This window comes from Marmota monax, unplaced genomic scaffold (assembly GCF_021218885.2).
Source record: "Marmota monax isolate L192 unplaced genomic scaffold, Marmota_monax_Labrador192_F-V1.1 WCK01_AAM20220418_F8-fsc00035, whole genome shotgun sequence".
Lineage (NCBI taxonomy): Eukaryota > Metazoa > Chordata > Mammalia > Rodentia > Sciuridae > Marmota > Marmota monax.
Window position 1 is genome coordinate 608,393 of NW_026691961.1, and position 17,491 is coordinate 625,883.

Genomic DNA, 17,491 nt, shown 5'->3' on the forward strand with positions numbered 1-17,491 from the left:
CCCTTTGGGAAGGGGCCTCTGCTGGGGCTGAGGGGCCTTGGTAGCCCTCTTGGAGGCAGCTGGCCGCTGGAGCTGTCCAGCTCTTCTGTGCGTGCTGGTTCCCGCTCAGCCAGCTCTGGCTATGGCTGAGCTTGGGCAAGCGTGTTGCCATGGTTACGGGTCTGTCCATCTCTCCCTGGGCAGTCAGTTTGCTCCATGGGTCCTGAAGCTCTGCTGGGGGTGGCTCTTGCTGAGCTGATGGTTCTATCATTGCAGCACCTGTTCTTACTCTTGTAGTTTTCTTTAGGGTAAAAATCAACAGCCACCCCTGACTTCTTTGATTAGTGTTTGTGTAGTACATATTTTGATTATTTTACTTTTTTTTTGGTACTGGGGATTGAACTCAGGGGCACTCAACCACTGAGCCATATCCCCAGCCCTATTTTGTATTATATTTAGAGACAGGGTCTCACTGTTGCTGAGTCTGGCTTTGAACTCATAATCTACTGCCTCAGCCTCCCAAGCAGCTGGGATTACAAGCATCCGCCACCGTGCCCAGCTGATTCTTTTACTTTTATCTACTTATACCATTATATTTAAAGTGAATTTTTTTGTAGACAGTGTATACTTGGATCATTTTTTAAAGTCTATTTGACAACATTTGCTTTTTAATTGTTCTTTTGACAATTAATGGCATCCAATGTAATTATCAATATAATTGAAATTAAGATTATAAGTTTCTTATTTGTATTCCATAATTTTAAATTATTTTTATGAATAATGTTTTAATATACAGTTTATATTAATATTTTAAAATGAAAAAAGAAGCAATTAAGCCCTTTCTCCTGGTATGAATTATTTAAATCAGATCATACCAGTTCCTGAATTGGGGTCTTGAAACACTTCCAGTCAGAAGGGCTAGTGAGAGTCAGCCAGCTGAGGAGGGTCAGAGCAAGGCCACTGTTTCTGTTATGTGTTCTCACTCCTGGAAACTCTTGTTATCAACAGCTCAGTCTTTGTCCCGACACCTATCCAATAATGAAGACAGAGTTTTGAGAAAAAAAAAAAAGAAGTTTTATTGCTTTGTCAGCAGAGGAGAAGCACAGAGGACTCCTGTCCCAGAGGCTCTGATTCTGTCAACGGGGGAACAGGGGACTTTCAAAGAGGTGATTCAAAGCTACACTCCGGGTGTGCCCTATGGGGGTCATAATTCACTGGAAGACTTGGGAGATGGCTGTTCTTGGGTCTTCTTGCAGTGTCCCACGTCTGAATTACTGCATTCCTGTGGTGTGGGAGCTCAAGGACAGCTAGGACAGGAAGAATGCAACCTTGCTCCTTCACAGCTAAGGAGCAGGAGGGGGAAAATAGAAAGAGGGGAAAGAACATGTCAGATTTAAAGCAACCCACAGAGGCAGAGCAGTCACAATGTGGGCTCCGTCAGGTCTGACAGTGGCCTTGGACCACGCCCCAAGCCATGCAGGGCGTTGGATTCCATCAGTCTGACATCTCAGGGAAAACAGAGCCCTCTTCACTGTTGTTGGCCAGTTGAATGGATTAGCACTTGTGAAGCCCAGGAGGTGCACACGCCTTTAAATCTGAAGAGAACAAACAACCCAATCAACAAATGGGCCAAGGACCTGAACAGACACTTCTCAGAGGAGGACATACAGTCAATCAACAAGTACATGAAAAAATGCTCACCATCTCTAGCAGTCAGAGAAATGCAAATCAAAACCACCCTAAGATACCATCTCACTCCAGTTAGATTGGCAGCCATTATGAAGTCAAACAACAACAAGTGCTGGCGAGGATGTGGGGAAAAGGGTACACTTGTACATTGCTGGTGGGACTGCAAATTGGTGCAGCCAATTTGGAAAGCAGTATGGAGATTTCTTGGAAAGCTGGGAATGGAGCCACCATTTGACCCAGCTATTCCCCTTCTTGGTCTATTCCCTAAAGACCTAAAAAGAGCATGCTACAGGGACACTGCTACATCGATGTTCATAGCAGCACAATTCACAATAGCTAGACTGTGGAACCAACCTAGATGCCCTTCAATGGATGAATGGATAAAAAAAATGTGGCATTTATACACAATGGAGTATTACTCTGCATTAAAAAATGACAAAATCATAGAATTTACAGGGAAATGGATGGCATTAGAGCAGATTATGCTAAGTGAAGCTAGCCAATCCCTAAAAACAAATGCCAAATGTCTTCTTTGATATAAGGAGAGTAACTAAGAACAGAGTAGGGTCGAAGAGCATGAGAAGAAGATTAACATTAAACAGGGATGAGAGGTGGGAGGGAAAGGGAGAGAGAAGGGAAAATGCATGGAAATGGAAGGAGACCCTCAGGGTTATACAAAAGTACATACAAGAGGAAGTGAGGGGAGGGGGAAAAATAATATAAGGGGGACAAACGAAAGTCAGTAGAGGGAGCAGAGAGAGAAGAGGGGAGGGGAGGGGAGGGGAGGGGAGGGGGGATAGTAGAGGATAGGAAAGGCAGCAGAACACAACAGACACTAGTAAGGCAATAGGTAAATCAATGGATGTGTAACTGATGTGATTCTGCAATCTGTAAATGGGGTAAAAATGGGAGCTCATAACCCACTTGAATCAAATTGTGAAATATGATATATCAAGAACTATGTAATGTTTTGAACAGCCAACAATAAAAAATTTAAAAAAAAATAAAAAAAATAAATAAATAACACTGTGGTTAATAAAAAAAAAAAAAAAATCTGAAGCAAGGACCGGAAGAGGTAACTGAGTTTCTGTTAGCCAGCTTTTCTTTACTGTGACGAATACAGAGGAAATCAGCTTAGAGGAGGAATTATTTGTTCCAGTTATGGTTTCAGAGGTTTGGGTCCAGGATTGTCTGGCTCCATTGCTGGGCCTGAGGTGAGTGAGAACCTCATGATGGAGAGGGCGGCATGGGGGAGCGAGCAGCTCACCCCAAGGCAGCTGAAAAGCAGGGACGAGATATCACCCTCAAGGTCGCTCGCCCTTCAACCAGGCCCTGTCTCCTGCAGGTGCCTTGACCTCCCAGGGTCCACTCAGCCAACAGGGGACTAATCCACTGTGAGGTCAGAGCCCACACTATCCTATCACCTGCCCACCCCCGTCCCCAACATTCCTGCCCTGGGGACCAGCCTTCAACACAGGACACTGCAAATCCAAACCATAACAATGTGGTACTCAACTAGGCATTTAGAAGGTGCGCATGCACGTGTGCACACACACACACACAAAATGGTCTTGTTCATCCAGATCCCATTTTTGCACAGGGGGTGTCCTGTGAGTTTAAAAAGTGTCTTAAGCATTAGAACTTCTGTCTCCAGTTCCACGGTTCCTGAAGAATGCCCTCGTGGGCTCGTGGGGTAAGAAGCGTGCGGACTTCTCACCAGTTTCCCCCATGCTTACATTTCCTTGTGAAGGGAGAGCTTCCTGAGCCCTGGGTTTGGCAGTCACTTTGGCGCCATGAGGTCAGAGGACCAAAAGAAGAGGTGCTTTCCTACACACCACGGGCACTAGTCAATTCCATCTGCTTCTTGGGTACTCAACAGGAGGCAGACGAGATGGCTCTGTGACCTAACAGGACCACTGACAGTCAGTAGGGCTCACAGGGACGTCACTGACGGGCTTTGATGTGTAAGAACTGACCTGACTCTTCCACCGTGTGCACACATCATGCTCATGGTGTGTAGCCATGAAACGCATGAGTAGTTTCCAGTTCTATCCTGATTTATTCACCTAGTCATTACAAGGTCAATTTATGGTGAGAACTCAGACAACCAAGGGCCTCTATACTTTTTGAGGAAATAAAAAGTAGGATTAAATATGCAACCAAGAAATGTTTCCCAAATTCCCTAAAAAACATACATATATACACATTTGTGTGAGTACAAGCTCAAGAACATACATGCAATGTACAACTTATATATGTACACACAAATATGCATCTGTGCACACACACACAGACACAAAGACACATATACAGGTCCATGCAAGCTCACAGTGGCGTTAAAGATGGATTTCTCCTGACATACACATCTGTATTTCTATGTTTTTTCTTCCAGTTCTTCTTCAGCTGGCAAATTCAAGACTGCTCTTTCTATATCTTTGTCACTGTCCCCAGATCCATGATGAACACTGACAAATGCCCATTCTCTTTCTTTCCTGGGATATGCCCCACCTGCTTTTCTTTTTTCTTATAATTAATTAATTTTTGCTGACCCAGAGTATGCCTTTATTTTTGTGTGTGTGATAATGTGTTTTAATTTCAAATCTGAAGACAATTTTTTAAAAAGCCTAAAAACTTAATGTAAATTGTCTGGAAATTATTTTTTTAAAGTTTATATTAGGGGAAAAAGAAAAAAATAAAAAACATTATCTTTCATTATTGAAGAGCTACAATTATTTTCCTTAACAGCTATTATCTTAAAGACCAGGGCATGCATTATATGTGTACACACACACACACACACACACTCACACGTATCATATATGTAGTTACAGTAACCTGACATATAGTTTGGTAAAACTATATTATTATTTGCTCAAATGAGAAAATTAGATCAGCATATGGATTTGGGGAGGACGCCCCAGTCCACGATACTGTCCATATCCTATTATTCATAATTTTGTGTTTGAGAGATACATTCTCCAAGCCATCCGCAGCTCTGTGTTAAGTCTTTCGCTCAGTGTTGAAGTTAATTCCTGCATTGTGATTGATTCTGCTCTGGATGTGTACTGTTCTGCTGATGGGATTTATGCGGCCTCAGATTTTCCTGATAATCAGAACCTCAATGACTGTGACTATGATTCTCTCCCTTCTGTGAGTTGTTATCTGTGGGATAAAGGAAAGTGAGATCACTGTGTGTTAATGATGGCACATCTTCATTTTTGAGTGATATTTCAGATCAAAATGCAGCCTTTCCAACCTCAGAGGAAACATAATAATAAATCCTATAGAAATGAGGCAAATATCATAAGACCTTCTTTCTTGGCCCCTCCAGACATGCCCTGGAGCTCCCACTTCAGCTTGCCTGGAATTCAGAGAGGAAGTGCATCCCTCTGACTGCAGTGGAGCACAGCCCCAGTGCTCTGGGAGCTCCTCCCAGCTGGGAGGCTGGTGGCACTTCTCAGGGACATGCTACAGGAAGAGGCAGAGCACAGAGCCAGTCTTGAGGCTTGTGGGCTCAGAGCCAGGCTGCACGCTGCTGTCACTCCAGGCCACCAAGGGTCCACAGGGCCCAGCCAGGGCCCCTATAGAATTGCCCTTGTCTCCTCCCTCAGTCCACTGTTTCCCAAAGGATGATGCAGAACACAGTGAAAACTATTTCAGACTCACTGAAAAGAGGGGACATCAGACAAGGTGAAATCACTGAGCTTCTCCCTCACACCCAGGATGGTTGAAGACTCTCAAGATAAAGAAAATTTCAGCATTTCTGGTCCTTCTAGGTGGGTCTGAGAACTGGGGCTTCAGGGGGTGGTAGGGAGCTAAATGTCTGTGGAGGGGGATCGCGTGGGTTGCCGAGGACCCAGCATGTCCAGAACATTCTTTCCCTCTGTGTCAGTTCAGTCAAGCAAGGAGCTCAGTGAGGTAACCCTACATGTCCTTTTAATTATTTCAAGATTTAGAATCTTTTAAGTTGCCACATCATGGTTTATATTTACGGAGTCAGTGTGACAATTCCATGTACATACACAACTGGTGACGATCTCATCAGGGCAGTTAACATCTCTACCTTCTGAGTTTGCCATTCTTTCTACTGGGAGCCTTCAAGCTCTGTCTCCCCTGAATCTTACTGGAGCAAGCCTGGAAGCCACTTCAGCAGAGGTCAAGGCTCCTCTGTTCTGAGATGACACCTGATCCAGTCCCTAAGGCAATGATGGTCCAGATGATCATTGTCAGGAAGCTCAAGGACCAACTGTCTTCACACTGTTTTAATATGGAACTTAATGTAAACATATTTATTACAGCTAAGAAAAGGTCATTAAGCTTCTTTACTGGGAAAAATTAGGTTCACCTCAAATAGTCAGTCATCTTGCACAGAGAATATTCAGCATAACTGAAGACAAACACAGAGAACTGTGGGAGGTGAGCCCTTTTTCAAGCTTGCCAAACTTGATTTCCCTACACACTATGCTAAGGACACCAGTGCTCAGCTGAAAGGACCTCTGTGGGGGCGACAGGCACTGGAACTAGAGCATCCAGGGTGACTCGTGGGCATGCTGGGTTGGGTTGGTATTATTATGCACATAAAGTAATGAGTCTGTTTTAGAGAGAGAATTCTCTTGGGAATCACAAAATCCAAATTATTTATTTTACAATGAGAAAGACTGGAGCCAAAGAGACCCAGAAAATCTGTTAAGTTAGCATCCCCGCCCCCCGCCCTGTGGTCCTCACTGTGGGGCTGTTTTTCCTTCCTGGGAAGTGAACTCACTTCTCAGGTTTGATAGCCAGTGTACACACAGGTCACAGGAGGAAGCATCATCAAAGGAAGAGGATTATTTGGGGTTTAACAAAAATTACCACAAGGCTTAATTTCCTTCAGGACAAATAATTTTGAAAACACCAAGTGAGTGTGCGATTATAATGAAAATATCGGGCTGGGGCTGGGGCTGGGGCTCAGTGGGAGAACACTTGCCTCACACGTGTGAGGTACTAGGTTTGATCCTCAGCACCACGTAAAAATAAATAAATAAAATAAAGGTATTTTTATATTAAAAATATTTTAAAAAGAAAAGAAAATGTGCTGTGACTGCAGACTCTGCAGGAAGGTGGTGGCATCTTGCCTGACACAGTCTGGCTGGTCACCTGAGGGGAGGGAAGGAAGGGAGGGAGAGTGTGGGAGAAAGAAAGTCTCCTGCACAGTGTGTTTCTATGCAGCCTCTGGGGCAGGAACGGTGAACATTCTCCCATATTCCCTGTGCTCCTCCAATGTATCATCCATAACCACTATTGTTTCTTCATTGTAATGATACACCTATATGATTCCAAATTTCCTTTCCCTTTTTATCTCTCCTTTTTGCCAAAAGCTTTACTTTTCATTTTTCCTTTAATTAATTAAAATATTTGGCACCTGGAATTCAACCCAGGGGTGCTTAACCATTGAGCCACATCCCCAGCCCTTTTAAAAAACATTTTATTTATAGACAGAGTCTTGCTTAGGGCCTCGCTAAGTTGCTGAGGCTGGCTTTGAACTTTTGATCCTCCTGCCTCAGCCTCCAGAGTCACTGGGATTACACGTGTGTACTACTGTGCCTTGCAAGCTTTAATTTTTATACTTTAAATTTTATACTTTTGTGATGGAAATATCAGACCTGAATGAAATTATAACATCATTATGAGGAAAAGTCTATGCCTGGGGAAAGGGTTAATTCTCCTATACTGTGTAACTCTCTGAACGCTGTACAAACGTAGGTACATCACTTAATTGCTAGGCCAATTAACCTCTGTCAACTATGAGCTTATAGGCTTAGTTCTTTGGGAGGGAACTTGAGTTACTGCTGCCTGTGGTGAGGGCCACTTCATGAGAACACTCGCAGGTGTTGTACTGTCCTTGTTCTACAACCATGAACTATTTACCCTAAGTTCCCCGTGCATGATCTTCGGTCACGTAGGCAAGAATTCAAACCCACCAGTGTTGGGACGCTTATGAAATGATGTCAGATCTCCCATCAAAACCCCTTGTAACATCAGCTCAGGGCCCAGAACTTCAGAGCACCAGCTCATTTTGGTCCACAGGCTTAAATAAAGAAGTTCTTAATAAATAAGCAGGAAGTTCTTCAGCTCTTCTAGTGGTGCTTGGTCTCTTGCTGAGTGTGATTTCTATAACACTTTCATTTAATGCATTTAATAATAAAATAAAAACATTTTACTCTCTGTGAAAAATGTTACTAGGCAGTAAGAACAAGATTATTCCCTCTTAGAGCTGCTTTAGAAGTTCAATGGGTTATGCCAATAACTTCACTTATTAGTTCAGCTAATGAGTCAGGATATATTCTATAAAGTTGCCAACATTATTGTGAATATGTCAGGTCCACTAAAGGACATGTTTCTCAGTTTTCTCCCTCAGCCTTCTCAGCATTGCTGTGACGTGCATCAGAGTGGAGCTGGGCAGGTCGTTGAGCCTGCTGTGTCAGGAGAGCCGTGGGTGCATGCGTAATCGCAGAGCAGAGCTGGACCCTGCAGTGGTGAGCACATGCTATTGGTCCAGAGCAAGGCTCAGTGGGAACCTGTTACGCGTCCGCCCTCCCCTTCCCTCCATCAGGTCCACAGCATGGCGTCCACGGCCAACCACACGGTGGGGATGGAGTTCTACCTCACACCATTCTCCAAGGACCAGGAGCTCCAGCTTGCACACGGCTTCCTGTTCTTGCTGATTTACCTGGTGGCACTGGTGGGGAACCTTCTCATCATCGTCCTGGTCACCGTGGACCAGTGTCTCCACACCCCCATGTACTTCTTCCTGAAGAATTTGTCCCTCCTGGATGCTTGCCTTGTCTCAGTCACTGTCCCCAACTTCATTGTGAGCTCCTTGTGCCACAGGAGCACCATCTCTTTCCCAGGATGTGTCTCACAGGTCTTGTTGGTGATTCAGTTTGCTGGGACTGAGCTGTTCGTCCTCACGGCCATGTCCTATGACCGCTATGTGGCCATCTGCCACCCCCTGCACTATGACGTCATCATGAACAGGGGGCTCTGTGTGCGGATGGTGGCTGTCTCCTGGTTCCTTGGGGGCATCTTTGGGGTCTTATACTCTGCAGGAACTTTCTCTTTATCTTTATGTGGCTCCAGAAAACTCCCACAATTTTTCCGTGATGTCCCCTCTCTGCTGAAGATTTCTTGCTCAAAGTCACATGTCACCATTGATGTTACTGTGGTCATTGGAGTCACATTTGGACTTTCCTGTGTTCTGTCCATTGGATTTTCATACGTGTACATTTTCAAAACTGTCACAAGAATGCCATCCTCACAAGGACGGTCAAGAGCCTTCTCCACCTGCACACCCCATCTCATAGTGGTGACCACATTCATAGTGACAGGTGTCACTGCCTATTTGAAGCCAGTGCCGGAATCCCCACATCCTGTGGACTTTCTGGTGTCTGTTCTCTATTCCGTGATGCCTCCATCTTTGAACCCTGTGATATACAGCCTGAGGAACAAGGACGTCAAAGCCTCTCTGTGGAAGATTCTATGGAAACTGTGTCATAAGTATTATTGGGGAAACAAGAAAACTAGTTTGTAGGAAGGATCAGTGACATGTCGCTGGCACTGGAGATGCAAGGTCTGTAAGCTGCAGAGACAGTCACCTCCAGCCTTGGGAGGTAGAGGAAGCACACCCAATGGAGACCCCAGTCAGGAATGCAGCTCTGCTGGGGTTCAGCATGATGTGAGCGTTGCTGCCATTCTAAGTCTAGAAGCTATAAAATAATGAACTTCTTCTGTTTTAGGATAAGATGTTGGTGACACCGTATGACTGCAGCAGTATGAAATTAGCATGAGCCTAAAATCTTTGTCCCTGCAAATTCTCTTCAATCATACCTGGTGCGAACAGGTTTGCTGCCACTAAAGTCTCAGAAAAGCTGAGGAATGTTGGAAAGAACACACAATTCTTGCTCTCAATATCTTTACAATATGGCAGAAAATCTTTCATTTATGCCTATATTTTCCTTGTATTCACTCATATTACAAATAAAACATTAATCTGTTCTCATTTCTATTTTGTCATCAGCTTTATTATTATGAAATCAGATGTTATAAAAACTTCATCAACCTATCATTTCCTCAATTCTTGTCTTCGTTGTTGTTATGGATATTCTAGCAGTTAAAGTTGGTATTGATTGCCAGTTATTTTGCCTCTATTTTATCAATTTATCGATGCCTTCATCATTATCCATACTGCCCTTTTATATATTTTAAACTTATCAAGACACATTCTTATTGTGTGGGAGACTGAAAGTCTAGCTTAGCCTTTGTGGAGACACTACACAGTCAGATCAGCCCTGTTGAGAGTTTGCAGGCAGCCAAGCTGGGGCTTGTGGACTAGAGGGAGATGGCCCAGCAGTGTTCCCCTGCCTGAGGACCTGTGCTGTGTGGGGAGATGACTTCACACTGCATAGAAGGGGCGGGGGCTGTGAGGCCGGGACGCTCCTTACCAGTTCTGGGTGCCTATGGAGCATACCAGCCTGCGGAGCTTCCCCACGCAGGCTTCTTCTCAGCTCTGGGAGAGGAAATCTGATACCAGGGCAACGTGGTCTTTCCTGATGAGCACCCAGCATGGTTGGCTGATGGCTATGCCTCCTTGACTCCTCATGTGGAGGAACAGGGCTGGCTTGGACTTCTTGTAGGCACAACCCACCCCCATGATCTAATGATTTCCCACAATCCCTAGAACCAAGGACCATCTACTGGGGATCAGTTTTCAGCCTAAGTATTAGGAAATGTAAATATAAAGGTTGCTTTTCAGCAGGCACTGATGTTTAATAAGGAGGATCAAGGGCAGCCAAGTTCTTCCTAGGCTTAGGGAAAAAAAAAATTTTTAAATATTTTTTTAGCTACACGTGGACACAATATCTTTATTTTGCCTATTCATTTTTATGTGGTGCTGAGGATCGAGCCCAGTGCCTCACATGTGCGAGGCAAGTGCTCTGCCACCGAGCCACAACCCCAGCTCTGGGTGAAAAAAATGTAATCTACCAAGATTTGCATCACAGGGACAATTCCTCAATTCTGAAATAGTCATTTCATTCAAATTTGGGTCAGTGATGATTTCTTTAAACTTTGTTAATTATGTGACATCTATTTTGACACATTGATTCTTATTTGACAATTTTCACTTTTCCCCCCACAGCATTGCTCATCTTGGTGGGATTTATGGGCAGCCCACTCCTTCACACTTATTTTGAGGTATCCGATTAGTCAGATACTGGATTTTGATATGCACATGGAGCTCTCTGGACTTTCTGTGCAAAAGAATTCATATTTTATTTCTTTAGATATATCACAGAAGAGCTTGATCCCCAATTCTGAACTTTAAAAAAACATTACAATTTTTTTTAGAGCAAGGGAAATAGAATTCCCCAGGCCCTCTCCTCCACGGAGACAGTGACGTCACAATAACATGTGACAGCACCGGGTACAGCTGACAGGGTGCAGCACCCAGGCCTCAGTGTGCTGAGGAGCTCTCTGCTTGTCCTCTAGAGCCCCTCTGTGGCCAGCAGAGAGAGGGGCTATTGGGAGAAAAGTCCAACTTGCGGCTTCTCCCTTGGGGAAGGGAAGAGTGTCCTGTGCATTCAACATCCTGTGTTTGAGGGCATTTTGAGTGGCTGGTTCAGCCTTTCTTGAGTTGCAGCTGGGAGGGGAGCTGGCACTGTGGCTGCCTCAGCACACAGAGCCAAGGTGAGTACAGCAGCCGCTTCCAGAAACTGCATCACCACAAGAAGATGCTAGCCAGGGCTGAAAAATTATGAACTGTAGGGGGTGGGTGGTGGGAGGAGGGGAGAGACTGCAAAGAAAATGGGGGTGGGTGGAAAGACTTCAACTGAGATTAACACACAAATGCCCAGAGAAGACAGGTCCTCAGAAACATTAACAAGTCCTCCCTACTCTCTAGCTGGCATGATTGGTGCCTTCTCCTGTGTGAACCACTAGTAAAGACTTTAAGAGGGTTTGATTTTTCATTGCAAATGCCCAAATACCAACAGTGAGAGAAAGAAAAATCACAAAATTACAAAAAAACCCCATGAAACATGAATCAATAAATGCAACAGAATAAAACTCCAGAAACTAAACCTAGAGACACTGAGGTTTGTGAATTCCCTGAGGAGGAAATAAGAACGACCTTAATATCAACGTTCAATGTACTTAAAAATAACACATGCAGATAACTAAACAAAATCAGGAAAATGATGCTGTCAATAAAAAGAAGATATCAAATTTTGATTTGAAAAATATAATAAGTGAATTGACAAATTTACTAGAGGTATTTAATAGCAGACTTGAACAAACCCAAGAATCAGCAACCATGAATACAGGTAATTTAAGATTATCAAGGCAAAGGGGGAAACAAACTAACAAATAAACAAAAAAGAAAAGAAAAATAAAAATTAAATAGAGCAAAGTGAAGATAAAGCAGGGAACTGATGGGGCATTAGCTTGTGGATCAAGGGAATTCCCAGAGGAGAAGAGAGGGAAAGAGCCAGATGTCGTAAAAGAGAATCGAGGTGGAAAAATTTCAACGTTTTAAGAATGAAATGTATGTACAAACTTGTGAAAATCCAATAAAATAAATCCAAAAAAAAAAAAAAACCTATACCAAGGCACCTTATAAGAAAACTTCCAGAAGTCACACAGAGAACCCTAAAAGAGGGACAAAGTGACTGGGCAGATAGCAGGGAGCTTCCATTGTATTATCAGCAGACTTCTCAGCAGAGACTCCACCAGCCAGAAGGGAGAGGAGCAGCATATGCAAGACTCTAGAAGAAAAGGAGCTTCCTGCCAAGTAGGATTCCCGCAGCCAAACTGCCTTCAGAAATAATGGGAAACCAACTTTCCTGAGCATGTTAAACATGACTAGAGTGTCCCCAAATGCCGCAGTCCGGCTGCAGCAAAATAACTGGGGGGTGAAGAGCAACTAGTGTAGATTGATACAGCAGGAGTGGGAGCCATTTATTGTAGTACAGGAGGGGTATATATACATTACACACAGCTTATCTTAATTAACATAAACTAGATACAGCAGTCAAACAATAAGGAATCTCCACACTTAATGGCTCGCTGGCCTTACTTCATAAACCACTCCCTCTGGCAAAATGCCAGGTGCCATCTTGTTTACAGACCCTAACACCCAAAGAAATGCCAACAGGAGCCATTCTAGTGGGAATGAAGCAACTCTAGATGCAGCATCAGAATATACAGCGCCAAAGCTCTCAGGTGAACGTACAGAAAACACGGGTTTTCTTTACTACTGTAATGTTGGTGTGCAAATCACTTCTAACTATGGTGTATAACAACATAGGAATGCCTAAAATGATCACAAAACCATGATACATATATATTATGAAGAGATGGGATTGTGACATCAATTACATGAAGCTGAAGAAATGCAAAAAAAAGAAAAAAAATAGATGGTGTATGTTATTTCAGTACAGCTATCAGTCAAACACAGATCAGTGTAACTTCAAGACATTTTATCTGATCCCCAGGGTCATCACAAAGAAAACCATTTGTGGGAAATGTGTAAGAGGGAACAAGACTCCAACTGTGTGACTACAGAACAGAGCAAAGACAGGCAGCCCCAGAGGGAAAGAGGGGCAGTGAAGGAGGAGGGTGTGGCGCAGGGGTGCCTCCGAGGTCAGTAAGTGGGGGGCCTGCAGAGCTCCGGGGACCAAGGGCACCGTGCATCCTGTCCATCACCGCACTTCAGAGGAATCGATCAAACTCTCCAGGCAGAAGGCACAGGCAGGTTAGATGGACATTTTAAAAATGAGACTCACCTTCCTGCTCAGTCTGCAAGGAACTCAGGTCAGCTCCGAGGACATGTGAAGGCTGACATGAAAACCGTGAGGAAGACCTCCACGCTGGCCAGCCCAGGAGGCAGAGGGGCCATAAGGTAGCCAAGGAGGTTTCAAGCTGGAAGCTCCACAGGAGAAAAGGCACAGGCCCTGCGGTGGCTAACGGATGGATCGCTATGAACAAAAACCACAGCCCCCAAGCCGCCGCAGGCTTCTTCTCTCAACCAACCAGCCTGTTCACCGCCCACCCGACTGCACACCGGCCTGCGCCCGGCTCCGGCTGCAGATCACCAGATTCGGTTTAATCCGAGCGCCCTGCCCAATCTCTGAGATCTCCGAACACCAGGAGCGCTGGACGTGTGCTGACCATCTTGTCTCTGCACCCAACCAACTGCGCTCTTCCCATCACCTGAAGCACCCAAGCACGTGGGCCAGGAGAGCGGCAGCCAGACTGCTCCAAGGTCAACGCCAAGAACAGGTTCCCAGGACCGGGAAGACGCTGAGGTCCACACTGAGTCTGTGAAGAGGAGGAAGGCCCCGCCGATGCTCCCCTGAGGTCAGCCACAGGGCACTGCGCGGGCTTCTCACTCCGTTTTGTGAACCTAGCAAGGCGCCCTTGGTTCCTGATCTCTGGAAGACCCTCTTCTGAGGATCTCCCGGCAGAGCTTGGGCTCTGCTGGAGGTGTGTACAAACTGCTCGAAACTTTGACCTGGAGCGCGAGGTGCCCGCCAAGGGCGTGACAGCACATGCCCACAGACCCTGGGTGAGCTCTCCGAAGGAGAGGCTGTCGCGGAGCTAGGCTCCAGGTGTCTCTGGGGCATACCTCCATCAGCGTCCCGCGAAACAGGAGTCCTCTTCCAAGGGCTAGTCACCTGCTTGTCTCGCAAAGTCTCTGCTCCTGGGTGAACGTTGCAGAATAGCGCGATCCTCTTTCCATTTAAGGTCGAGATTAGGAAAATAAAATCTAGGAGCATTTGTTGTCTAGCTAGCAAGCTATCCACGAGATCCTACAGGAAGTATGGAATTTTGTATTTTTAATGCAAATAGATCGCCACACGCATCGTGCACCACACATTAAAGAGAAGACAACGCTCAAGACTTGTGTGCCACAGAAAGCCTTTGCTTTCTGTTTTAATGCTATGGAAAATCTACTTCTAAATCCACACATACTTGATGTAATTGTCTCTATTTTGCTTTCTAAAATCCCTCTTTGTGGCCCTTCGATCAATCACAGGCATGCATGCTTTAGACTGGACAAACACGGAGTGCCCAGTCAGCTGTAATCCTGTGTTCTCTATTCACAGCCTGGCTACAGCTCATGATGCAGTGAAAGAAGACCAGATGGGGGTGTCAGCATTCTCACCCCAGCAATGGTACTCTGTGAGCACAGTGCATGCACACCTGGGCACATGGTGGTTTACATGACAGGGGCTCGGAATACCAAATGAATTTAAAATAAAAGAGGGAGAATGCAAGAGCAGGTCACTGTTACTTTCTATTCTTTGACACCCTCTTTCACCCGCAGCAAAGGAGGGCAGAGGCAGGCAGTGTTGTATGGGCCAGGACTCAGTTTCCACCAGTGAAGAGCAAGATCCTCAGGAGAGTGGCGGCCACTCCATACATAGAAAAGGACCCTCGGAGGCCTTGACTAGACAGGGTTCCTGGGCGGAGGGATGAAAGGAGGAGGGCACATGGCACCGGGGTACTCCAAGGTCTGGGAACATGAGAGAGCAGGGTGGGGCCTGCGGATCTAGGCTCAACTGGAGGTGCCAGTCCTTGTCTTGAGCAGCCCTGAGAACCCAGGGACCACACCCAGCTGCCAGCCTGCTTGAGCACCTGGCCTACCACAGGGAGGTCCATGGGCCTGTAGAGCCTGTGTCACAGACACAAGTGACAACAAGTGCACAGACACTGAGCCTCCTGTGGGAGAGTGGGAGACTGGGTTTACAGACGGGTCAGAACAAGGTGGGACTAAGTTGTAGTGAGGCCATCTCTGTGCATGCGGCTTGGTTCCTTCATGCAGATCTGGATAAAAATTCAGAAAAGAAGGGGGCATTCTGTTATTCTTTACTTCAGTGAATATTAAAAATCACACACAGAAAATTAAAGGAATTTGTTTTTCTTGCATTAAATAAATGGAACCCAGAATAGCGCAATCCTCTTTCCATTTAAGGTCAGTTGCTGATTCACGCTAAGTAACTTCACCCACGCTAAGGAATACACACCAATACATTGACAACCCAGCAGGAGGCAGTTTTGTGCTTCCATAATGTTATGGAATGGGTGAGTTGGTTTTGGTATGGGGGGGGGTTAAACCTCAAGGCACTTGACCATTGAGCCACATCCCCACCCCTTTTTAAAACATTTTTATTTGTTTGTCTGTTTATTTATTAGTGACAGTGACTCACTAAATTACTTAGGGCCTCACTAAGTTGCTGAGTCTGGCTTTGAACTCACAATCCTCCTTCGTCAGCCTCTCAAGCCACTGGGATTACAGGGGTGCAGCACCACACCTGGCTAGGGGTGGAGTTTACACTCAGGTGCTTCACCAGATCCAAATGCTGTCAAGGCTCAGGCCTGAGACTTCATCACAGATGGGGGCTCGGGGGCCCTCTGTGTGCTGAACATGGGCTTTGAAGTGATTGCTTCGCCTTGACTGGGTCTCCATAGGTGACCATGGGAGTCTACTGGTACCTCCGTCTCATTTGTCCATGTCTCTCTCTCCCCTTCCCTGAAGGAATCAGTCACAATAGTGCTTTCTACCAGAGTCCCATCTGAACCAAGTCTCACCTGTTCCTCAGTGTAAAATAAAGACAGCAGTCCACAGTGTAGAGAACTCCTCAGGGCTTCATAAATGAGGAACGTGTATTAAGTCCCTAGAGGAACCTCTGGGTTATAGGTGCTCATGATTGCTATGAGCAGTAATTATGCACCACAAAGTCTCTGAACAGCCATATGGCACCCAGCAAAGAGCAGCACACAGACACAGGTCACATTTCTTCCCAATTACCCCTGTCAAGCATGACCGTAACGCAAGTGATAGATGCAATTTTAGAAACCGGTGCCATCACTCTGTATGACACAGTTTAACCCAGTCTCTGCCACAGTTTCGATCTACAGTGTCCCAGGGCCACGTGTGGAAGGCATGGGCACCAGCTGTGGTGCTGCATGGAGATGATGGAGCCATCTGGAGGCTGTGGGGGGAATGAGTCTTTGAGCTGCCCTGGAGAGGCAGGTGGGGAGCCCCCCACACTCTCTGTTTCCCAGATGCCAGCAGGGGCGACTTGACCTCTCTGAGCGTTCCCTCCACCATGTCTGTCCTGCCACAGGCACAGATGGTTGAGGCCAACTGACCATGGGCTGGGACCTCTGAAGCCATGACTCCATCTTCTCTTCTCATACCTAAGGAGGTTGTCTCGGGTGTGGTGTCACAGTGACAGAAAGTGACAGTGACCAACACAGGATCTAAAACACGATCATGTCAACATGAAGTACAAGTGAGACTGTAGGTTTCATATCAGGTGTTTAAAATTCACTTATGTAATTATTCATTTTGGTCACAAAGCTTTCACTGGAAATAATTCATATTTAAAATCATGAAGTTTGTTATGGGAAAAAGAGATTCCTGTACATAGGTTGTTTCAAACATCCTTAAAATATTCCAATAAGTGAAACTGAGTCAGGGATCAGGTTCTCCATCTCTCAGCGTTCAGCTGTGGAGCTCATAAGGCCTGCCAGCCACACACTGAAGTACACGCAGACACGTGTCTAGTGGTGCCTAGGCACGAGTCTAGATCCCTCTCGGTTTGCTTGGTGCTACCTTCTAAAGTTCTCTTCACAAATAATATATTTACTTATGGAGACCGGGTGATGTTTCAATACACATGTTTTATAAAGATCAATCAAGGGTAATTAGCATTTCCACTATTTTATGGATCAGTTATTTGCATTGGGAGCATTCAGAATTCTCTACTTAAGAACCACT

The 17,491-nt window shown here is 45.4% G+C and overlaps 1 protein-coding gene across 1 annotated transcript; it reads left to right on the forward strand.

The window, feature by feature from the left end:
• Nucleotides 1–8,269: 8,269 nt before the first annotated feature.
• On the forward strand, nucleotides 8,270–9,238 carry LOC124093465 (olfactory receptor 14A2-like). Its single transcript, XM_046445863.1, has one exon. The coding sequence runs from the start codon at nucleotides 8,270–8,272 to the stop codon at nucleotides 9,236–9,238; it is 969 nt and encodes a 322-aa protein (XP_046301819.1).
• The last annotated feature ends 8,253 nt before the right edge of the window (nucleotides 9,239–17,491 follow it).